The following is a 25,406-nucleotide window of genomic DNA, read 5'->3' as shown; positions in this document are numbered from 1 at the left end:
TTAATGAATTATTTCAAAGAAACATCTGCATGTCTTTCTCTCTGTTACATGGGGTCTCAAGACATTCCAAGCTGCTGTCCTGAAGTCTGTGTGCCCATCTTTCAATTTGCTCTAAAATCACTGCTGATGTGTTTATCTAATAACCATTCAAAAACTTCCTTCAGTTTCTTGTCTCCCAGCAGTGCAGCTTCCTCTTGTTATCGTGAGCCAGGCATTTCCCCCCTCCACTTCCTAATAATTTCTGTTCTTATCATATTTCCTTGTAACACGCTTGGACAATCTGGCAGAGATTTGGGGAAACTGATTCATTCAATTCCCCAGCCCATGTCCAGTTCATCAAAGCTGTGAAAACCTTGCACCTTTTGTTTCAGACTTGAGACCACTTTACCTGTTCAAGGAACAAATGATCCCGCCTTGCCTGAATTGCTTAGACAATGCCTGCTCTTCACAGTGAGCAGTAAAGCATTCATCTATCTAGTATTTTTGTTATCATAACTATAATGGCCATTCATTTGTGAACTTTTGTTTGGAATCCTTTAAGCACTAAGGATTCTGTTTCCATAGGCACTTTTTAGGTGTTTCTATTTAACAAATTTTTGTGTATATGACATAGAAACAGACTGCAGGCAGAAATCACCAGGCAAATACAACTTCTGTTCTCAACAATGGGCACTTACAGGGTAGAAACAAACCTTCTGTCCTTTCTCCAACTTTCAACTCAAAACATTTTTACGCACTTAGTAAACACATGGCAACTTTTGCTATTAGAATTTTGAAGTTGTTCTCCCTGCATGTGTCTACAATAACTGCACAGCTCTGGATTCCTATTTGAAATAGTCAGCTACAAAATATATACTCATTTAGATGATAAGTGCTTGTTAAGTCACTACTGTGTGTTAAATTCTGGCTTAGGCATTAGAAACTCAGTGGCAAATGAGCCAGTCAAGCATCACTACACTCTTAGGGCTTCTAATCAGAAGATCAAATAATGAATTAGATATATAAGTTAAAAAACACATAGAAAATATGTTAGTAATAAGCAATAAAATAGATAAGTAAACAAAATATACAGAATGATATCAATAGTAACCAAGAAGAAAAAGCCCTAGGGGGAAGCACTCAGTGGCAGTGATTAAAGAGTCTGCAGAAGCCAGGCCTGGCTTCAGAGGAAGCTGGTTAGGAGCTGTCCTTTACAGGTCAAGTGCAACAAAGACTGAGGGACAGAAAGAGGAAAAGGAATAAAATATGAGAAAATTGAGGATTGCAAGACACAAGGAAAATGGTCTATAGAATGCTGAGATATTTTCAGAAATGAAAGAGAAATATCAAATAGATTCCTATTGCAAACAATGTTGTAGTTCTCTATCATCCCAGTCAGTGAGATTCCAGCGCCATGGTAGGCATTATGGGGAGTTAGCTCTGAAAAGGGGTCCGTAGTACTGGAATAGCGGATGCTAGAGCTCTGATGTCTCACCAAAAACCTGAGACAAGAGAAAGGGATTGAATTTTCCAGGGTATGCCAGGAGGGAGTAGAAAAATGTATGTCACTTTTATCCCTCGCTCCCCTTTCTTCTCCTCTTCTTCCTTCCTCCTTTCTTTTCTTCCTTTTTGTCTTTCTGTTATCCTCCCTTCCTGACCTCCTACCTTCCTTTTAAATACCCCTAGTCACCAAAAAATCTTCTTGTGATGTGGACGAGGTCCATTTACTTTGGGAATTAAAAGCAATAGACAAATCAGCCTTCGACATTGTCTACTCTAGAGCCAAGAGGGGTCGACGCATTAAATATTTTGAAAGCAAGACTAGAATAACACAGTGATTAAGACTTTTCAGACTCTTCATGAACCTTTCTGGTGGCAGTTCTATCCTGTCCTTATTATTTAAGAACAACTAGTGTCATCCCTGCTATCTTTCTTAGTGGCTTTCCTATAACACAAGTTTAATTCAATGTCCCCTAAAAGGCACAAAATCCTTTTGCTTGTAATGAATCCCAAAGTTTCACTGAGCTAATGGTCATCTCACCTGAGAGAGGAAAATGTCTCTAACTGGACCTGAAGAGAAAGCTTCTGCGACTGGGGATATGGCTCAGTGGTGCAGCTTCTGCCTGGCAATCACGAAGTCCTGAGTTTGATTGCTGGCACCATGAAAAAGGAAAACTTAAAGAATCCATATCAGGGAGCAGTAATTATGTGTTATTTTTCTCTGGATATGTTCTGCCTGTGGCAAGCAAAGGCATCTAAAACAATTTTATTGCACTAGAAAGACATTTTATGTTCACAATGTTCTTTTCAAAAAATAGCTATTTTAGTGCCTAAATTGTTGAATGCTTCACTAGTGATTTTGTTTTTTAAGTCTTGGAAGAACAGAAGTCCCTGGAAACTAGCACTCTTCTTACTTTTTTCTCTTATTTTTGCTATGTCCAACAATTAAAAGTATAGTTCTGAGGATGAAGTCATTTATGGGTGTTCAAGGAAATAAAAGGTGTCATCATTTAAATACAAAATGTCCCCCAAAGTCTTGAGTACTAAGGGCTTGATCTTCAATGCAAGATATTCAGAGATGGGGCCTAGACTGGTGACTGGGTCGTAGGAGTGTTAACTTCATCAAAGGACTAGGCCCATTGATGAGTGTGTAGCTGAGCTATTTTAGGAGGTGGGGCCCAGCTGCAGGAAGTAGATCCCCAGATAAACGACTTTGCAGTAACTATGCCCTCCAACCCCTTCCTCTCTGGCTCTTCCTGCACTGTTTCCCAGCTGCCGCGGTGCACAGCAGCCCCCACCACTGGCTTCTACCATGTTTCTACTGCAGCACATGCCTTACAGCAGTGGAGCTGCTGGCCATGAAAATATGAGCCAAAATTAACTTTTCCTGTTCTAAATTGCTTGTGTCAGTAACAAAAAGTTGACTAACACAAAGGGGAAAAGAGCAAAAGTCCTGGTCCCCCACCAGCTCATTCGTTGTGTGGGACCTGCACGTGGCCAGAGAAAAGATACATTCTCCTCCCGTCTTACTAAGCTCCAGCTGGACAATTGAATGAGTCTTCCCCTCTCTCATTTCCTTTTTGAATCTGTGCATAGAGATATTGTTATGTATTTTTTTAAAATATAGAGAGCTGTTTATTAGCATTAAATGAAATATAAGTATATAGATCGATAATTGTATTGATAAACAGGGTAAGACTCTTGTAGCTATGTAGATGTACAACTTTGCAAATCGGAAAGTGAACATCCTAATGTGCTCATTGCTTCTAAGCAATGTCTCCTTTTTTCTTTCACAAGCTTTCTTTTTCTTTTTCCTGAAAAAATCCTATGAACTCTTAATATATCAAACTGGAAACAAAATAAATTGAGACAAAAAGTGAATTTTATCAATTTTAAATTAAAAGACATGTTAGTTTTGATGAAAGATTCTGAGACAAAATCCTTAAGAATCAAAGAAAAATTTGGGGGGAGACAAGGTTTTGTTTATTTATTTATATTTTAGTTTGGCTTTATTAGCATGGGTGCAGTACATAAAGATTACATTTCTTGAAGAGTTGGTAATGTACATATTTTAATTCCTTTTTCATCCCTTGCCCTTCTCTTTCTTCCCTCTCCACTATTTCCTCTACCATAAGAAGTAGAGATTTTCCTGGGCTCAACTCTAACCGTAAATCACAAATCCTTTCTCAGTGTCACTCAGATCCTGTGACATTTGAAGTTTTCAAACTTTCTCACTGAAAAGATTTGTTCTAGCATTTAGCTACTTTTAGAGCACTTGCTTTTGTGGGGAAGAGGATAGAAGATGGGCCAGGCATCTCCTCCCTCCTGACAGATAAAGAAATCAGGCTGCTTTTAGCAAAAGTGGGAAGAATTGAGGCAACCTTGACAGCAGTGGTTTCCAAACAAAAACTGAAAAAGAATCACTGTGCTTCAACTCTGAGGACATCATTAAGGTAGTGAGAGACCCTGAAGTGTGAGCTAGAACCATGGAGGCCTCTGTGCTGAGCCCCACGTCCTGGGAGAAACGGCAAGCTTGGCTCCGTCAGAGCCGTAACTGGCAAACGCAGGTCCTGGAAGAGGAAGCTGCAGCCGCCCTGCAGGATGTCCCAGACCCAATGCCTTCCAGCCTGGATGATGTTTTCCATGAAGGTAAGAAGCTGGAGGCACCACACAGGAGGGAGAATGTGGGTCTGCAGAGGGTGGACTTGCAAGTCTTTGCTGGGACTAGAATCTCAGGAAAGCTCATTGTGTCTGGCTTAAACAGATGTAAGTGAAGAGGTATAAAGTAATTCAAATATGAATTGTCTGAGAAGGAAGCAAGCTTAAGATTGGGAAAAGGAAAGGGATATTTTTGCATTGTCCAGAGAAGCTTCTGCAATAAACTGAGGCTAAGGGTTGTCTGTACATGAACAGCGAGGGATGTTTCTATGTTGTTATGTAACAATACTACACCCAGGCTGCCCCTGGCCTCTGGACTTTGCACTGACACTAACAAGGTGTGTGACTTGTGGGAAGTTATTTGCCTAGGCCACACTTGTCCAACAGAAGCAGTGGGCACTTTTCTGAATGCTTCTCAGAGGGTTGAATGAGCCCACAGACATGAGGGCAAGACAAGAGTTTTGAAAGACATAAACCTATCTTTGCTTATTTGGTAGGAAACAAATGGTGCACAGTTGTGCTTTTGCTGTGTTTTGTTTTTTGAAAAATAGACATCCCTGTACCCAAAACTTGAGGGGAAAAAAACAGTGGGCCTGACATCTTTTTAAGTTCCTGAGGAGAAGGGAGACAGAGAGAAGACAGATCCACTATCTTTATAAATTATTTATTAAATTCATGTCTTACAGAAAAGATTTGGGGAGGGGTCACAATGGCTTACAGAAGGACAAAGTTGGGGGCCTGCCCCTTAGCTCAGTTATTTAAGTGCCTGCTTAAACAAAGCCGTCAAGCTCAGCTTGCTGTGGTTCGATCCCCAGAACTCAAGCCAGCCAAACCTGCCCTGAAGACATTCTGAGCCAGCAAAAAAAAAAGAAAAAAGAAAAAAAAAATTCCTTCTCCTATAATATTCAAATGACGGAACTAAACAAAAAAGGGGATACAGATGAATGTCCACTTTGTATCTGTGTATTCAAAATGGTTAGGATGGATATATAGTTACATTCTCTTAATGAATAGAGGGATTTGTTCTAGTAGTCTTTGTATATAGGATATCATGTCCACATCTTGTACAGCAAATAACCACTAGGAGGAGAGTATGCAATGTGTTAATTATTGAAACTGTCCTACCATTTTGATTTGACGAGATTGGGCCCGTTCAGGGTGGTATGGCCGTAGACACCAATTTGATTTGCAACTGTCTCATTGCTATTTGTTTCTCAATAAAATTATGGGGAAAAAAAAAAAGGACAAAGTTGTGGAATGGAGCAAGGTGGGGAGCGGCAGGGCAGAGGTCTGCTCTCCTTCCAGTCTCACAGTAATCGGGTATCTGACTTCTCTAGGAAATCCAGTCAACAAGATTGAAACCTGGCTGCAGGGCTGCGGGTGAGTTTGGGTGAACCAGGGGGCTAGGTATGGGTGATGGTGGAATGTGCTGGCAGGCAGCACCCTTGGGAATTCAGAGATAGGAACATGGATGGGAGCTAGGCCTAAGGAAATAAAGTTGAAATCATGATTGGAAGGGGAGTCGTGGGGGATGGGTTCAGCTGGTGACCCAGGCTGTGACTATCCAACTCTGAAGAGGGGCTAGGTTCAGCTTACTGAGTAGCGTGGGTAGGCTCAGTTTCAAATCCCTACTGCACTGCTTCCGCCTTCCGAATGACTGATGTCTCTCTTGCGACAAAAGAGGAGAAGTGTGAAAGCAGATCACTTTTCCTGACCAGAACTTCATCACCATTCAGTGTCTACCTTAGAATGTGGGGGAAGGGCTGGGGGCTGACCCAGGCAACAGGTTAAGAATGCAGGCTTTCTGCAAGAGTGTATTGTTGCTGCTCAGGAACACTGAAGTAGGGGAACCTGCAGCCCATCAGTGTCTGTCATTTTAGATTCAGTCTCCTCAGCCATGAAGAAAGCCTCAGTGACCCAGTGAAGCCTGACTATTTCTGTAAGAATGATCCCTCAGAGTGTACAACTCCTACCTGCTCCTTACTGTCCCTTTAACAATGTCTTAAGTTTTATATAGACTTTAATCTAAACTCACCTATTAGTTGACATAAATAAAACTGTCCTTGATTATTTGGTAGGAATTGAAGAACACTGAATAATCCAGAATTGTTTATTTTAACTCTGCCTATGAAGACATGGCCAAGGATTGATTTTGTGCTTTTCTTTGCTGTCAGCAAAACATGTTGTCTTTATTGTCCTAATCTTACTTGCAATTCATTAACTTTAGGCAAATTAGGAGGACTTCAAAATACCTAAAGAAAAAAGGTGATGAAAACAAGCCTGTTTGCAGATTTGGGCGTGAAAGCTGGGATTAGAACGTCCCCGGGTTTCACAGTGCTGTACGTGCTTGTATAGGAGAGACTGTTGGCTCAGTTAATGTCCTTATTTTGTTAATTACTTTTGAGTCTTAATTCACATCAATAATTATTTGTTGTACATTTTCAAAATGTTTGCTCACCTAAATGGCTGGAAGAGGTGTCATGTATTTTAAAGTATAATCCTTGATTTCCAATATACCATTTGTTCTTCTGGTTGAGATGGTAAATTTGACTTATAATACTGTAGATACGTTTAGGGATTTTTATTTGAACTATGTATAAAACAGAATCATAAAATATTATTTTTGACTTAGGATTTGCATCACAAGTTTCAAGACCCAAAATGCTCCAAATTCTGAAACTGTTCAAGCACTGACATGATACCCTAAGTAGGAAAGTCGCACTTGATCCATGTGACAAGTCATAGTCAAAATACAGACACACTAAAAATACTGTGGAAAACTATCTTTAAGCTATTCAGATAGAGTATACTGCATAAGATATATAAATGAATTTTACATTTAGACTTGTGTTCCCTTCCCCAAATATAACTCATTATGGATATGAAAATATTTGGAAATCCAAAATCTGAAATAGATCTGGTCCAAGCTTTTTAGATAACAGATGCTCAACTTGTCCTGAGCAATGATAGCACAAGTATTAAGTGTAAGAATAAATCCAGGGCCAGTGAGATAGCTCAGCAGTTTAAAGTGCCTGCTTAGGTAAGCTTGGCAATCACAGGGGACCACGGTTCAATCCCTGGCATCACATGTCACACCAGCCCCGCCTTCAGGGTGGACTGAACTGGCCAAAAAAAAAAAAATAAATCCAATACTGTATCACTACATGTCCACATTAAATATCATAGTAGTAGATAACTATATTTGATTACCATAGTAAATATTAACTTCTATTAATATTTTAAATGTGCTTGGATGCCACTTGAACATATACTCATAAGTGAAATAAACCAGACACACATGTGTAAATATAGTATAGTTTCCCTAGTATAAGAACTCAAAAGAAGAAATACAAATAGAAAGGTTTAATACAAGTAAAAGGAAAGCAGGATCTCAAGGACTAACTAAACAAGAGAGGGAAAGGAGAAGAGCTAGGAAACATGAATAAGTCAAGCCATACAGTTATATGTAGAAGATGGGCAAGGCAATGCTCCTGAGAATCTTCAGAAGATTTTTGAATCTATCAGTTAATTGGAAAAATTCTCACCCTCACTAACTATATATACTGATACCTGTGAACTAAGCTACCGCACTGCAGATGGTAATCTGTAATAGTAGTTTCATGCTTGGAATGCCTGTCATTCTGGTCTTCTGAATACAGGCTGCTTGTTATGACATGACAGTTGATGCTATGATGTCTCTCAGGTAGATGGTTGTTCAAAAAGAAGGGGGTGGTGAATGAAAGCAAGAGACAGGAAAAGGAATAATGTGGGACTGTCCTGCTTCAAGGTTGTATATGGTGAGATTTTTGGACTTATGTGTAAACATAAGAAGTATATAATTATGCAAATTTTTAAAATATATTCTAATTTTTAAATTTTTGTTATTATATTCTGTAGGGACTTAAAGTTCAGCATATCAATACTTGATGAAAAATACCTGTTCCATATTATGCCTAAGATGTTTGATATGCACACAGATAGTGAGGTTAAGCTTAACAGCCTAAGTTGTATGGTAATAACAATAAGCTTGTCTTCTGGATGGTTAACAACCTAAGTTTGCAGACCAAAATTAGAGAAAAAGGAGGGCTGCAAGGAAAGCCAACATTTGGGCCCTAACCTTCTAAGGTCAATTAAGACTCAGGACATATGAGAACCTGTACTGTAACGTCATGTACCTCAGTAGTGTCCCAAATTTTCTGATCAAGAAGATTATGGGGCCAAAGAGGAAAGTGATCGATGATGTAGAGTGTGCCTAAGGAGAGTCACATGGAGAGAAAACATTCTCTCAAGCTTTCATAGAGAGCACATTGGCCTAGCAATGGCCGTGACTCATCCACATAGCTGACACTGACAAAGGATCTACAATCTGAGGTACAGGATCTCAGGATAAATCCTGAAGGGATTTCACTGACCTTATCAGACCCCAAAGCTACAACTCTTGTTGCATAAGTCCTGCCTTACCTTGGTCTTAACCATCCAGCAGAAAAGTATAAAAATGAAATATAAGAAGTAAAGCCATGCTGTTATGTTGAGCTGTAGGGGACTCAGGTCTACAATTTCTGACATTGCCAGTGAAGCAGAAGACCCAATACTATTATGGGCTACTGGACTCTTTTAGAATATTTTGCTGAGTTTACACACATATAATACTCAAATAATAGAACTTAACCAAAAAAAGGGGATACAGATGAATGTCCATTTTGTATCTGTGTATTCAAAGTGGTTAGAATAGATATATAGTTACATTCTCTTAATGAACAGAGTGATTTGTTCTAATGGTATTAGGATATCATGTCCACATCTTGTACAGCAATTAACCACTAGAAAGAAGGTATGCAATGTGTCAATTATTGAAACTGTCCTACCAATTTGATTTGAAACTGTCTCATTGCTATTTGTTTATCAATAAAATTATGGGAAAAAAAGAATTTGAAGATATGCTGCCTGTAATATAAAAAAATAAGAAATATGCCAGATTCATGATTTCCTTAAAATTAAAAAAAGTCAGAAGGTATTCAAGTTTTTAAGACCACCTTCATGAGATATGTATACATGGCAATTCCAAAGATTGTGCTCACTTTGGCAGCACAAATACCAGTTCATGAAGGTTAATGTGATTATTATGTATCATAAACATATACTAATAGAAGAAAAAAAAGAAATGAAAATATTCCAATACCCAATGGTAATTATTCCTTAAGAATTTAAGTATTTACTTGACTTTTGGTGACAAAGGTCCTCATTAATTTGTGGCCAGCATGTGCATTTTTTTTGTATTAAAATATTAAATTTCAAAACAAAATTAAATTTTAAACTATGTATATATTCATGTTTATTTTGTAACACATAGAGATATGTTTAATGACAATACTGGACCTTTAATATATAATGTAACTTTTTATAATCCACTTTCTTTCTCTTTTTAAAAAATATTTGACTAGTAGCTTAAGTGTTTGAAGGGAGGTTTGAAGGACATACAATTCAATTCTAACTCTGTCTTAGATTTTTTGTGTAACTTTTCTTACAGTGCAATTTATTGTGATGTTGAATCTGGTACCAAAAGGTGCTACTTAGTAGACACTTGAAGATATTTTTCTCTGTGCCAGATCTCCAAATTAAGTTATTGATAACTTTAACATTAAACAAAGATTTATTCTCTCCTGATCTTGTGCTTTCTTCTGCTAAGCAATAAGAAAAAAATTGTTTTAACTATTTTTATATCTTTTTCCTGAAAGAAACTTAGATCCAAATCTAGACAGTTAATATAGAATTGTTACAGTAAAACTATTTGTAAAAGTGCAATTTTAATCATTTAGTTGGATATCTATTTTAAGTGTGTTAGTAGAAATTATGCTTGAAACTATATAATTTAAAAATCTATAAGTTATTAAAAATCTAACTTAACAAGAAATGACTTTTTATTAATGTGCTTAGGTAACATATTTTCATTTTACATAAAAAACTTTATGATTATTATTCAATAAAATATATTGTTTGTGTGTTTCCCAAAAAAAATTTTTTAAATGTGCTTATAGCATTATAAGTTTGTATAATTATATGTTAGGAAAAGAAGTATATATTTCACTTCTAGTTATATTATTAGTTATTCACTTAATTAACTTGAATATTTTACATTTTATAATGTACTTTGATGTACAGTTTTTTATAAGGACATACAAACTCAAATTTTGCAGATAATGGATGATTTTCTTCACTACTGAAAGTACTAACAAAAGATGTCCATACATGTAATCATTTATTTTGTAAAATTTAAGTGCAACTTGATCTACAGATGTTCAATTAATAAACCCATTCCCACTATTAAACATCTGATATTGATACACCAAGATCTTGAAGGTTATTGGAACTACAGAATGCAGATGAGGGCAAGAAGCACTCTTGGGGTCATCTCCAAAGGGTACCCTCCTGCCTCCAACTCCCCACCAACTCTTCTCCACTCCAGTCTCTGGTTCAGATTATATTCAAAGCACCATGCATAGCTTCATTTAAAAGCTTTCAGAAGGCTGAAGAAATAGCTCAGTGGCATAACAGCCTGCCTGGCATGTGGAAGGACCCCTGCTCAATCCCCAGTACCACATGCCCCACTGGCCCCAGAACCCTGGGTGTGCTATGTGGGCCCTGGAATAGGGATTAGCACACATCTGTAATCCCAGTGATGGAGAGGCTGAGAGAGGAGGATCTCTGAGTCTGAACTGCATAGTGAGACCCTGCATCAAAAAACAAAGCAAATAAATAAAATATGCTTTAAAAGTTATAGAAAAGTAAATTCTACAAAACTCAGAAAATTAGTGCCTAAAGCAGTACATAATGATACAGTCTAGACTAAAGCGTCTTACGCAGTGTCTTAGAGCATTGCAACACCAATGAGCCAGGGGTGGAATTCCAGTGGACTGCTCCCACTTCAAGGCTTTTTTTTTCCCCGATTATTTCATTCACCTGTTTTGGACAGACAGAATGTCTCCCTTATATTTAAAACTGAGTTGTTTCTCACTACCATTTGTGCTGGTTTCCATTTGTTCTTCTGGTACAGATGGTAAAGGTTTGATAGGACGGTATCTCAGTTATCTCCAATCAAGTTTCTGCTGTTTCCTGGAATGTGCTATTCAGTAAAAATATGATTCTAAGAAAAAGAAGGTGGAGATAGATACGTTAGCCTGTTTAAAAGCTTAAGAAAATATACATGTTGATGTTTATAATTTGAAAATTATGGCACACAAGCCCCTTTTTCTATACATGTATTTTCCTAGTCTTGCTTCTGTGGTCTTTCTTTCCCATTTTCCAAAAAAAAAAAAAAAAAGACAAATTATTGGAAAATAAACTTTAAATAATGAAGCAAGGTGATGGAAGCACCATGAAAAATAAAATACATTTCACTCCCAGCTCCTCAGGCCTACATCTAAGAATCTGTCCATCAAGTAACCATTCCATCTTAGTTTTCTCCGATATGAAAGCAAATTCAGTATTGCTCACTCCCAGTGGAAAATGATATGAACATGTGGGAAATATCTGAGAACAATCTACTGGGCAACATAGTGCCCTCAACCTGTAACATCATTTTTGGATTTCAGAGACTCTGAAGAGGAGGTTTCTGAGGTATCTGGACAACCCATCTACAACGGTAAATACTCTGGGTGCTGCTCTGTTGTTCTACCTGGATGGTGACATGGCTATGTGCATGTATGTGAGATTATGCATGTGCACAGGCATGTACATGCATAAGCATGCCTGATTTTCTTTAAAGTGATTTTCTTAAAGTGATTTTCTTTAAAGTCTATAAGGACATTTTAATTGTCCTTATATTAGGGCAGTCTATAAGGTCCAAAAGAAAATGCTAGCTCAAACCCTCAAGTTTATCTATAATGTTTGAAACCTATCTGCTGTTGGTGGTTGCTCAGCTAACAGCTACTGATTTGAGAAAAGAGCTTCCTGAAATGTGTGCATTTCTAAAGCGCATGTCTATGTGCATGGGTGTACACCCTCTGTGCTTACTATTCAACAGGAGAATTCATGCATCATTGTATGACATGGGACTCAGGTTTAGCTGTAAGTGGCTGTAAGTGTGATTCTAAGTTAAACATGAGCGTGATTCAAGCATAGCACATGTAAGGCAAGGGTAGATTTGCAAGCATGTGGATACCCAATAAGATTGTGCCGGTCTAAGAAGATATGCATATGTTCAAGTCTGCTGTCGTGTGTTGTGTGTACATGTGTGCACATTTCAGACTGGCTTTTGATAGCCTTCCCCTGATTATTTGACAGGGTTTTCCAGCCATGGAACCAGTTTTGAAGATGACTTGATGCTTGGAGCAGAGGGTGAGTAGCACAGCTCTGAGGCTGTCATCCAAGAAGAGGCTAAATAATTGGATAAATTTTAAGAAAAGGATGGAGAGAAGAACTTTAGAAAGAAGTAGCCTCTCTCTGGGGTACCTCTCTGGGAAAAGATCACCTTGTTATGACCTCACACAGAAACACAAAGCAGCACAGGCCTGCGAGCACAGCCTTACCAGCTAGTCTTGACTCCTGCTGGCTCATTACTGGAACTATTCTTTGGGCCCTGGGAAGGAAACATAAAATTACCATATCATTTGCTGCCCAGATATCACTGAGACTATTTTCCCTATAGGAAGTGCACAGAAGCCTGAATCCTGGTTTTAAGAAAGAGATTGCACTGAAGCAGGACAAGGGCTTGCATAAACGGTGAAGGCACAGTCACTGCCCTGTGTCTCCAAGGGCCTGTAGAGACTCATGAGGTAGGGCAGGGACACAAGTCTGGAGCTGAGTGACTCCCCCCACCCACAACAGAGGGACTCTTCTCTACACATTAATCATGAGTCTAAAGTTCAGAGGCTCCAGACCAGGTGCTTGCTGCCTTATTTGTCTCTCTTCCAAGGCTATGGAAAGATCATCTTGAGACCTCTCAATTGAAAGATGAATTCCTGGATTTCAGCTGGCCTCTTGGAATAGAGAAACAAGAGCAACTCAAGTGACCTACATTTTCCCTGCTAACTTGCTCTTTGTCTTTCTGTTCCTTGTCTAGCCACACTGCTGACTGCTAATGACAAACTCTTCTCCAGGTAAGTGTAAGTTTCAGCCAGGCTGGATGATATCTTCTTCAGAAGACAGTGAACAGGCATAGGTACCAGAGATCAAAAACAAAGACCTAAAGCCCAGTGTGGTGGGGCATGGGCAATTCAGGAACTCAGCAAGACCTTATCTCAAAATAAAAAGGGCTCAGGATGTAGGTCAATGCACATGCCCTGATTGCAGTCTCCAGTATCACAAAAGATATCCTGATAGAGAAATTTTCTAACCAGTAGTAAAGGTATAGACCATTTGCTCTGTAGGTGTTTGGTTCTAAGATATTCTTCAAAGGGAAGCCAGGTGCAGACTGGCAACAAGATTGTGTGACATCAGCTTCTACCTCCACAGGAGTTTCCTCCAGACATCCAAGCCTTGCCAGCTACTTGATCTTGGCTGTAGCTTGGCTTCTAGCTGCATGACTGGTGGAACCAACAAGACTAGCTCAAGGTAGGTACTAAATTTTTTAGACCTGGGAAGGTAGAGAAGATGAGTGGTAAAAGAGAACAGAACTGAGAGCTATTGTCTATTTTTTCTAAGGTATCTTACTGGAGCTTGTATGTGCTTTCTTTACACACTGGAAATACAGCACCATATTTGCTTCAGGAAGAGTGGGGGATGCAGAAGAATCTTCTCCAAATTAGACACTGTGTACCACATGCAAGTGCCTCTGCCCACTGAACCCTAAGCACTAGGAAGGGTAGTGATGATACTCGTGGGTCTGCGCCCACACAACAGTCCATTGGGTCATCGTGGCTGGGAGGCAGCAAGGTATGGAGAGCCAAGACCAGTGATGAGCTTTTCCTAGACTAACTTCTATCTTCTTTACTCTGGTTAGACTAACTTCTGTCTTCTTTACCCTGGTTAACTCCAACTTCCTCTTTTGTTTTTCACGGTGCCAAGTCTTCTCCAATCAGTGCCTGTCATCACCCTACCACAAGCTCCACCACCAACCTAGCCTGATAAAATTTTTGTCTCCCTGCCTCTTCCTGAAGAGTTCTTGCTTCTCTTCAGCAGCCCTCCTATGCTGAGCAATAGTTTATCTTTACCTCTTTCCCTCTTCTCATTCACACAAGAGGAAGGAAACTTACAGATACCAGCACAGTCCTGAACTCATAGTAGGTACTTAATAAACAATGTATTGATTAATACACTAATTTTTGCTTATTAAAGCAATAAAATATTAATTCATGCGGCCAGAAAGAAACCATATGACATTTTAAAATTTGAATCAGATGAAAATCTTGCCACCAGGAGATCAACAATTCCATAGAGTGGGCAATAGTTACATGCAAATAATCTAAAATCAGGTAGGAAATAATGAAAATTACTAGTATGGTGTGATGAAAAGTGTTGCGAATTTGGAATAAAAGTCTGAATTTGGGTCCTGGTTCTGGGATGTAATTTTATCATGTTCTTATGTTAGAGATATATCTTCACTGAGTTGTGTCCCTAGTTAAATTAAATGAGAAAGTTTAATTTAATTTAGAGGTTGATTTGGGATTTGTATTTTTAAAAGTCCCGCAAAATGTCACACTATGCACCTATGGTTGTGAGCTGCTGATCTAGTCTTGTGCTGGCAATTTGCAGATAGGGAAATTTAAGACCCTGGAGATAAAATTGATATCTAGCTGACAACACAAGTCATGAAGTGTGCCTGCCTAGCTATTAATTAAACAAGGTAACCTGACTTAAATTTTAAAATGTAGCATTCTTCCTGAAGAGCGTGACAATGATTATCCAAAACCTCAAGTAATCTACACTTTGCCCTAACCCATTGTTGAAATAGAGTTACTGACCACTGGCATCACCCAGCTTGGTGGTACTTAGATTTGGTTATAGTTACAGGTTGGTGCAATAGAAAAAGAGACAGGGGGTCTCTTTGATCTTCTGTGACATGTTTTTTTGCATGAAAATAGTGCTTAATAAAAGTATGGCTCTCAAAATTAGCTTCTGAATGTACTTACTGATTAATTTTTACCTTCAGACTCTAAATAAAATTAAGTCCATGTTTGTTACACACTCACTGCCTAGGGATCCCAGTCAACTGTAGAATAAACAGAGCAGCAAGCTGCAAAACATTCTGCCAGAGCCAAATGTCTCATGGCATATATAAGTAGGAATAATGCAACCACAAAATTTCTTTTCATCTATGTTGTTTTTCGTGTTTCAATGTTTCAATGCTTTTCTTTTCATCTATAATAGATTATTTAAAAATTTTGGGAAGATTTTATTGAGGGCTTTTTTTTTTTTTTTTTTTTTGTAGGGTGTAGAGAATAGCGGGAAATGAGCGCAGGACCTCACTTTTTCCAGGGAGGTACTGCACCACTGACTAAATTCCTTGCCCTTTATTTAGATTTTATAACCTAAACAGAATTGTAATTTCCATGTTTCAGACAGAGAATTTAGGTTCAGAGTAGGGAAGACTTTCCCCACAGTCACAGCAGAAGGAAGAAAACAGGCCAGAAAGGAATTTAAATCTCCTAATAATTTTATTAGATATTCCAGATTAACATATGTCTCAAAGTTATTGCCCTAATTATTCAAATTCCCTTTCTTCAGCATTTCAGAGATTCTGGATCAGGTGCAAGAGGATGCAGAAGATGTACTCTTCAGTCTAGGGTTTGGCCAAGAGGACCACAAAGACACTACTCGGATCCCTGCAAGATTTTTCACCAACCCTTCTCAGGCCAAGGGCATCGATTTCCAGCTCTTCTTGAAGGCGCAGGTGCAAAGGATTGAGACAGAGGACCCCTGCCTCATGCTGGCCAGTAAGTATTACCCCAGATCCATGCTCCACCTCTCCCTGGACCTCCAATCATTCATACCAAGGCTTGGTGGCTCCAAGTCCTACTTTCCCAATGGCTCCAAATCCTACTTCTCTTGGCTAGCTTCAATTGACCCTTTGTGGCTTCCATTTCCTTTTACGTTGTTTAGTGAAAATGGAGGACTTTCAGAGTTGTCTTTCACTTATGGAAACAGTCTTCTAGAGATGTCAGGCCAATATTGCTTCCTCTAGGCCTTCTCCCCTTGACCTGAGTCAAATCATAATAATGTCTTTAAATCTTTGCCTATTTTTGATGCCTTATCTGGAACATCTATTAGGGATAGAGAGTGGAGAAGCCACGGAAGTGCACCTTGAGTGTCAGAAATTTAAATGGAAGGAACACTAAAGATGGAACTGACAATTTTCCTCTAAAATTCTGAGCTTTGGAAGGCTTTTGAAGTGAGATTTAAGAGGTAATTTGCTGATAAGCTCCCAAATCACTGCCTTCAACTTTTGTCCCTAGGCAGGTTTAAGCAGGTGCAAACACTGGCTGCTACTGCCGATGCTTTCTTCTGTCTCTACTCCTACGTGTCCAAGACACCAGTTCAAAAGTTCACACCATCCCATATGCTCTGGAATTACAACCCAACTGATGTGCCATCCATCAGGATTCTGGCCCCAGAGCCCGAACCCCACTCACCTAGGGAGCGCCTCCGGAAAGCTATCTCCAAAATGTGCCTGTACACAGGTTCCCGAGACCAGCTGTCCTCATGCCACAACACCTACAAAAGGAACAGTTTGGACCAAGTGGTTTGGGAAGTGATGGACAGAGTGCGAGGAGAGAAGCTAGTTCTCCAGCAAGTCTCTGAGTCTCGCCAAGGTCCACAAGAAAGTAGTGAGTCCCCCATAGGAGCCACAAAGCTGCCCACTTCTTCCTCTCCAAGTACCCTTGGTCCCAAAGTGGAAACATGGCAAGAGATGTCCACAGGGCTGGCACTATCACAAACTCTGGGTTCTAACCCCGAGGAACCCTACTGCACACATTCTCTACCAAAAGCACTTCCACCATGGAACATAAACCCTACACAGGTAAAACGAGAACTGTGTGGCCCACAGTCGACTAATATGGAAGCACATTCAGCCAAGAATGGGACTTTCTGGAATAGAAAGACCAAAGCAAGAAAGAGCCTATTTCAAAAAAGTCCACTGGACAAGAAGGTAGAAGAGTCACTGCATCTGTCCGTCATCCAGCAAAAATGGAAGAAAAGTCAAGACAGAACAGAACTGCCCCAATCCCTAACCCAGAAGCCTCAGCACACTTCTGACTCAGAAGAGGTGAGTGAATTGGAGGTGAGGGAGAGGCTGGAAGAGAAAAGCTCTGAATGCTTTTGCACAGGGTGAAGGAGTAGAGTCTTGAGCAAAGGAGATCCAAGTAGCTTGTTCTTGACAGATATACCACAATTAAACTCAGAGACTCATGGGAATGGATTAATAAAGCAGGGGAAAGAGTGTTCATGTTTCAAAGTTGCTTTTATTATTTTTTATCTGTTCTAATCTCCTCTGAAGGTTTTCATGAACTCCATTCGCCTTTATTATTTACAGGGATCTTCATAAAATTCCATAAGAAGGTTTGGGTATGTACACAGCTAAGCACTATTAACTAAAAAATAGTGTTGCCTATCTTGCCATATATGTAACAATTAACATCTAGAAGACCAAGTGGCAAATCTAGAAGTCTTCCACTCATAGGACTTCTGTTCTAGGTGACAACAGTATAGGCAGATCTTCTCCCTTTCCTCTGCTCACTTCCATCTCTTCCTATGACCAGGTATCTCCTGCACAACAAGAGGCCTTACACATTTATGTGCAGGCACCCTAGTCTGCCCATGCAAAGCCACAATCTCTCATCCACACAAACAGCCATGTGTGGGTCATCACTCACGTTTAGTGTTGCACAGGCTAGTGTAGAGGTCAGCCTCTGAGAAAACAGATAGGAAGAAAAACCAGCGCAGCTCCTTGAAGCCAAATCAGGACTATATCACCAGCAGATTTTGTGATCCTACATAACTAGAACCTGTTCTAAAAAGGAGAGTATTAAATCCAGGTGGGCACATCACCTAAGCCCACTGACTGTTTACCCCATGAACCCTAAAATTTACTTAGCACTCTTCTTACCTGAGTCTATAGATGGTATTACCATTATGTGTTGGGATGTCTTGCAGAAGCTCTCAAATCCTTGCCTCAGAGAGAAGCTATGATTAGTTGCAGTGTCATTTGCATGTATGTCACCTTGCACTAAATGTAGAACTGCACCTCAACTCCTATTTCCCTCACTATTACATCCCTGACATGACAGAAACTAAGACATAACAGAGGGAACACTCCCTAATTCATTCTGTGAAGCTAGCACTTAAAACTAAACAAAGATATTAACAGAAAATAAAGCTACAAACCAATAGTCTCATAAGTATAGATGTGAAGAGTGTCAAAACATCAGCAGTTCAAAGCCTACCATGGAAAAAAAAGGATTATGACCAAATGGGCATCTTCCAGATATGAGAGATTGGTTCAACATTTGGAAATGATGTAATCATCATGTCAACAGGCTTTCAAAAACCACCTAACTATATCAATAGATATAACAAAGTCATTTAACAAAGTTTAGCACCTATTCATGATAAAAGCTCAGAAAACTAGAATACACAGGAATTTCCTTGAGTGAATAAAAAATATTGATAAAAAGTTACAACTAACTGCATATCTAAATGATGAGTAATGCCAAGCTTTCCTACTAAAGTCAGGAAAAAAGCAATGATGTCCTTTCTTATCTCTACTTTTCATTATAGTGCTAGAAATCCTCACTAATGCAAGACAAGAAAAAGAAGTTAGACTGAGAAGGCAAAAATAAAACTGTTTTCAATTGTAGTGGTACAATTTTCTATGTAGAAAATCCAAGAGGCATCCAAATAAAAAAACCTTTGAAACTAGTAAGTGTTTATAATAGGATTGGATTGTTTTACTGGTGAATATACAACAGTGAATTGCATTCTGTTTTAATTTTTTATTTTTAAAAAGAATACAAAAATAGTAAAACAAAATTAGAAACAATATAAATTTCACTAAACAAAATGATACCAATTCAACAATGGTTGTCATATTGCATATTGTTGTCTTCAATATGAAGAATTACTGGATAAATTTGAAATTTAAAACACACTGTCATTTATATAGTTATCCAAAAATTGATACTTACGTGTAAATTTAATGAAATACGTTTAAGACCTATACAAGAAAAACTACAAAACTATGCAGAGAGAAATCAAAGAAAAACTAAATAAGTGGAGAAATATTCCATGTTCATGAATACAAAGAGTTAGTATTTTGAAGATGTCAGTTCTTCCTAACTTGATTTATAGATTTAATGCAATCCTCATCAAAACCCCCAGAAAATTATTCTACCTATATAGCAACAAACTGAAACTAACATTTATATGTAGATGCAAAAGACTGAAAATGGTATTGAAGAGCAAAGTTTGAGAACTGACAACACCCTGCTTCAAGAATTACCACAAAGCTACAGTAATCATCACAGGCTGGATTTGTTAAAAGAATGGACAAAAGATCATTTAGACAGAAAATAGAGTTCCAAAACAGACACAGTTAAATTCAGTCCATTGATCACTGACAAAGGAGCAAAGGAATGCAGTGGACAATAGATACTCTTTCCAATAAATATTAGGAAAATTGGACATTTACATGCAAAAGAAAATGAAATTAGGCACTGACCTTACACCTTTCATAAATATTAGCTCAAAATGGATCATGACCAAAATGCAAAATGAAAAACTCTAAAACTCCTCATTGATAACATAGGAGAAACCCTGGGTGAACATGCATTCATCAGTTACTTTTAAATGCAGTGCCCAAGGCACAATACATTTGAAAAAGAATTGATAAATTGGAATTTATTAAAATTAAGTCCTTCTCTTCTGCAAAGGACACTGTTAAGAAAATACAAGGATAACATGAAGGGAAATATTTACAGAAGATGAATGAGATAAAGTACTATACTCCAAATAAAATTTTAAAACCTCTTAAAACTCACCAATATGAACACAATTAGACTGATTTTAAAAGAGGCTGACAACCTTAAAAGGTACATCACTAAAGATTAATGAATGGAAGATAAGAATATGACAAAATACTTCACATCATATATCATCAAGGAAATTTAAATAACAATGAGCTATGTTATAGTTAAATCTAAAATGTCCCCCCACAAAGTCTCATGTATTCAGAGGTGGAATTTGGGGGAGGTAATTGAATCCTGGGGCCACCATTCTTATCGGTGAATTAACCCATTGGTGAGTTCCTGGATGATCATGCTGTTAGGAGGTGGGACCTGGAGTGGGTCACTAGGACCCAGACCTAGAAGAACACACTTTTGCACACAGCTCCTTCCCTCTTTCTCTGATTCCTGGCTGTCATGAACTGACTGTCATTCTTCCACTATACCTTTGCACTACACAACTTTTTGCCTTGGATCCAACAAATCATAGACTAAAGTCTCTAAAATCTGTGAGCTAAAATGAAGCACTCTTCCTTTAAATTGTGGGTGCCAGGGATTTTTGTCCCAGTGACCAAGAAAGGACATCATCTACACATTTTACAATGGCCAATAACTAGAATTCCCATGGCATGGAGTGCTGGTGAGGATATGGAACATGAGTTCTCTTTCATTGCTGTTAACAACACAAAATAGTTATAGTCATTTTGGAGGACAGTTTGGCAGTTTCTTAAAAATCTAAATATCATATGTTCCAGCAATCATGCTCCTTGCTATTTATTTACCTGAAAAATCTAAAACTTAATGTGTACTCAAACCCTGAATGTGCATATTTATAGCATCCTTGTTCATAAACACTGAAACTTGAAGGCAACTTAGATGCTGTCCAGTAGATAGTGAATAAAGAAAACATGGTAGATTGGACAATGGCATGTTAGTTGAAAGAAGTTATCAAACCTTAAAAAAGACATGAAGGAAACTTGACTGTGTATTACTAAGTGGAAAATAAAAGCTACTCTGAAAACATTTTATATTATAGGATTCCAAATTTATGACTTTCTGGAAAGGGAAAAATTATAATAACAGATAAGGACAAAATGTAGGCAGGATATAGAAGAGTGAGAAGAATGAATAGGTAGACCACAGAGGATTTTTAAGATAAATAAAACTATGCTGAGAGACACTATAATGGTGGATGTCTATTGTGACATGTCTGTCCAACCTACAGAACATCAACATCAATGTCAACTGTCGACTCTGGGTAATGATGCACCAATGTAGGTTCCTCATGACAAATGTACCACCTTGGCAGGGGATGTTAGTGACAAGAGCTGGGCATATGTGGAGACAAGACATGTACAGGGAATCTCTGTCTTTCTGTTCGATTTTGCTATATTTTGCTCAATTTTCTACCTAAATCTGCCATAGAATGTAAAGTTAAGTAAAAGAAACTTATGATGTGTAGTCACATGACCTACTCCATGCTAATTCAGTGATCATGGAAAGATCGCTTATCTTTGGTTTTGTCTCATATAATAGCAGGATAATAATTTTATACAGGCAGGATAATAACTTTTATAGAGGCACCCATACCTATATACTATTTATTTACATGAAGCTTTAACACTTCACAGGAAGTATATGAAGGAAACACAAAGTATTGAAATAATAATAATGATGTTGCTGATGACAATGAATTGTAGAAAAGGTAATCATGGGTTTAAAATACATATGGTGGCAAGGCCGAGGATATCGCGCAGTGGCACAGGCCCCTGCCTGGCAAGTGTGAGGTCCTGAGTTGGGTTGCCGGTACTGAAAGAAAGAAAATATGTATGTCAGTTTGTTTTAATCCTGGCAAGCATTTCAAAAATAACTATTTCAGGGACCCACCTAATAAATTTAAATACAAATTTCTTAGGCTGAGACTTAGGATGGTTGTTTGTTCTTCTTTTCCTACTATGTCATTTACTAGCTTTCCTAGTATGTCATACTAGCTTTCCTAGTATGTCATTTACCTCTTGCTGCATAATAATTATCCAAAACATAATAGTTTAAAGGAAACACTGCTTTCAAGATTAGCTGGTAGATTTTTTGTTCGTCTCCTTTGGGTTCATTTATGCAGCTGCATTTGGTGAGTGGCTGGATTGGAAGGTCTACCACAGACACACCAACATGCGTAGGCTCTTGGCCCTGTCAGCTGGGAGCTCTGTCTATTGCAGCCTCGCCTGCTTATATGAAAGTTCAATGAAAACCAAAGCTACAATAATGCCTTTGAAAATTGGACGTTGTCCTCTTTTCCATAAAATATTGGCGAAGGCAAGGAACAGAATCAATCTAGATTCAAAGGGATGGAAAGCAGCCCATTTTTTAATGGAGTAGGAGAGACATGTTGTACAGAGGCATGTAGGATGGTTGGATTGGAGTAGTCATCTTTATAAACTGTCTAACACATAGACAATAAAAGGTATCTGTTTGAGCTGGGAGTGTGACTCAGTGGAAGAGGACTTGCTCATCATGCACAAGGTTGTAAGTTCTATCTCCAGTACTAAAAAATAATCGGTAATATAAAGGAGTTATTCTTCACATCTTTTTCCCCACAATTTTATTGAGAAACAAATAGCAATGAGACAGTTTCAAACCAAATTGGTAGGACCGTTTCAATACTTAACACATTGCATACATTCTTCCTAGTGGTTAATTGCTGTACAAGATGTGGACATGATATCCTATTTACAAACACTATTAGAACAAATCCCTCTACTCATTAAGAGAATGTAAGTATATATCTATCCTAACCACTTTGAATACACAGATATAAAATGGACATTCATCTGTATCCCCTTTTTTTGTTTAGTTCCATTATTTGAATATTATAGGTGTGTTAACTCAGCAAAATATTCTGAAAGAGTCCACTAGCCCATAATAGTATTGGGTCTTTCGTTTGACTGGCAATGTCAGAAATTGTTGACCTGAGTCCCCTACAGCTCAACATAACAGCATGGCTTTACTTCTTATACTTCGTTTTTATACTTTTCTGCTGGATGGTTAAGACCAAGGTAAAGCAGGACCTATGCAACAAGAGTTGTAGCTTTGGGGTCTGATAAGGTCAGTGAAATCCCCTCAGGATTTATCCCGAGATCCTGTACCTCAGATTGTAGAACCTTTGTCAGTGTCAGCTATGTGGATGAGTCACGGCCATTGTTTGGCCAATGTGCTCTCTATGAAAGCCTGAGAGAATGTTTTCTCTCCATGTGACTTTCCTTAGGCACACTCTATATCATCAATCACTTTCTTCTTTGGCCCCATAATCTCCTTGATCAGAAAATTTGGGACACTACCAAGATACATGATGTTACAGTACAAGTTCTCATATGTCCTGAGTCTTAATTGATCTTGGAAGGCTAGGGCCAAGATGTTGGCTTTCCTTGCAGCCCTCCTTTTTCTCTAATTTTGGTCTGCAAACTTAGGTTGTTAACCATCCAGAAGAGAAGCTTATTGTTATTACCATACAACCTAGGCTGTTAAGCTTAACCTCACTATCTGTCTGAATATCAAACATCTTAGGCATAACATGGAACAGGTATTTTTCATCAAGTATTGATATGTTGAACTTTAAGTCCCTACAGAATATGATGAAAAAACATTTAAAAATTAGAATATATTTTTAAAATAGGCATAAAGAATTATATAATTCTTATGTGTACAAGTAAGTCCAAAAATCTCACCATATACAACCTTGAAGCAGGACAGTCCCACAACATCCCTTTTCCTGTCTCCTGCCTTCATTCACTACCCCCTTCTTTTTGTATTCTTCACATCTTAAAGATTCATTGCAAGGAAACTTCACGATAAGGCTCCTTCAAATTCAGCCATGCTACATAAAATTTGGAAAACAAATTAACTGATAAACTCATTAACTCAAATCCTGTAGAAAAGAAGTATTATATCTTTCCCACCTAAACTGCCTTGCCTCTAAAGTACAATGCTTCAGCTAGACAACACTATGCAATGCTTTGCTTTAGCCAGAAGATGTCAGGCTCACACAAGAAAATTCCAAGATGTCTTGCAGCTTGGGCTGTGTAGTCTGCTGCTCCCGGCAACCCCTGAAATGGCCAGAGTACTGCTTCCTCTCATAAACCAGTCCCATTTTCACTAAATTCAGTACCTTAAAATAATACAATGGACTTGTCGGAGAACTTTACAATTCAAATAAATTACTAAATTTTTTTTCCAAAGTAATGAGATTTCATTTCAGCAAAAGTGATAGAAGTGCTCTACTTCACTAATAATAAGCCACACATTTATCCTATTTTTTTTTTTTATGTATTTGGTACAGGGTCTCACTACACTACTTGGACTCGTAGTGATCCTGTTCTCAGCCTCCCCATCGCTGGGATTACAGGCATCTGCCCTTGCTCCCAGACTCAGTCCCTGGCTCAGCCCGCCCCGGGGGTGGAGCATGCAGACCAGGGGATTGAACAGTGGTCTCTGCACTCGCCAAAGCAGACACTCAGTCTGCTGAGCTATCTCACCAGCACTATCCAAATTTTAACACCTCTGAAATCAGGATGTGTCCTCAGTTGATAGTGTCCCCCAATTTAATTATCTTTATTCTGTCTTTACACAGAATATAACATAATTATGAATCTTACAAAAGATAACTTATCAGACACAATGACAAATAGTAACCTTTAAAATAAAATGCACATAGTATCTCAGGTAAATGAGAAAAGTGTTTTGTAAATTTCTCTTGTGTAGTTACCTAAAAGAATGAGAGATCTCTTTGGTAACACAGACTTTGGCTATGTCTGTGATTTACAGTGATTCCAAATCTTGATAGTGTTCTATGCATTTGTTTAATCTTTCCACACAGCTACAATCTCTCTCTCTCCCTCTCCCTCTCCGTCTCCCTCTCCCTCTCCCTCTCCCTCTCCCTCTCCATCTCCTCTCTCCTTAACACTTTTGGATCCTTTAAGAAATTATAAGGTGAGGTAATTTTGAAAACAGGTCTTTTCTGCCAGGATAACACTTGGTAAATGTAGAAAAAGGAAACCCACTCACCACGCTCAAAGGCAGAACCAGGTGGGGACAGTTCCCCACATACACTATGAAACAGTCCCACATCTGCCTCTGCATGAATACATAATTATTTCCTCAAAATTAATAATTTCCCACTATAGTGCTACATTAAGTTCCAGGTGTTTCTTTTCTTTTTTCCACCCCCCTGTATTTAGTACAGGGTGTACAGGATCTCACTATGTAAATAGGGCTCTTAGTGATCCTCCTGTTTTCAGCCTCCCAAGCGCTGGGATTACAGGCATCTGCCCTTGCTCCCAG

The 25,406-nt window shown here is 38.5% G+C and overlaps 1 protein-coding gene across 1 annotated transcript; it reads left to right on the top strand.

Moving 5' to 3' along the window:
• The first annotated feature begins 3,965 nt into the window (after positions 1–3,965).
• Positions 3,966–17,404, top strand: Tespa1 (thymocyte expressed, positive selection associated 1). The gene is made up of 8 exons (XM_004638014.1): positions 3,966–4,128; positions 5,475–5,517; positions 11,727–11,776; positions 12,418–12,471; positions 13,196–13,232; positions 13,588–13,686; positions 15,799–16,007; positions 16,527–17,404. Exons 1-8 carry the CDS (start codon positions 3,966–3,968, stop codon positions 17,402–17,404), a joined length of 1,533 nt encoding a protein of 510 aa, XP_004638071.1.
• The last annotated feature ends 8,002 nt before the right edge of the window (positions 17,405–25,406 follow it).

The sequence above is a fragment of the Octodon degus genome, unplaced genomic scaffold (genome assembly GCF_000260255.1).
Source record: "Octodon degus isolate 3935 unplaced genomic scaffold, OctDeg1.0 scaffold00093, whole genome shotgun sequence".
NCBI lineage: Eukaryota > Metazoa > Chordata > Mammalia > Rodentia > Octodontidae > Octodon > Octodon degus.
Note: the sequence above shows the minus strand (reverse complement) of the source record. Positions and strands in the feature narration are given on the sequence as shown.

Excerpts from the sequence above, each read along its gene's own strand:
- Tespa1 (XM_004638014.1), top strand. The coding sequence starts at position 3,966 with ATGGAGGCCTCTGTGCTGAGCCCCACGTCCTGGGAGAAACGGCAAGCT. Across the intron at positions 4,129-5,474 it reads GGATGATGTTTTCCATGAAG|GAAATCCAGTCAACAAGATT; the intron begins GTAAGAAGCTGG and ends TGACTTCTCTAG. Across the intron at positions 5,518-11,726 it reads ACCTGGCTGCAGGGCTGCGG|AGACTCTGAAGAGGAGGTTT; the intron begins GTGAGTTTGGGT and ends TTTGGATTTCAG.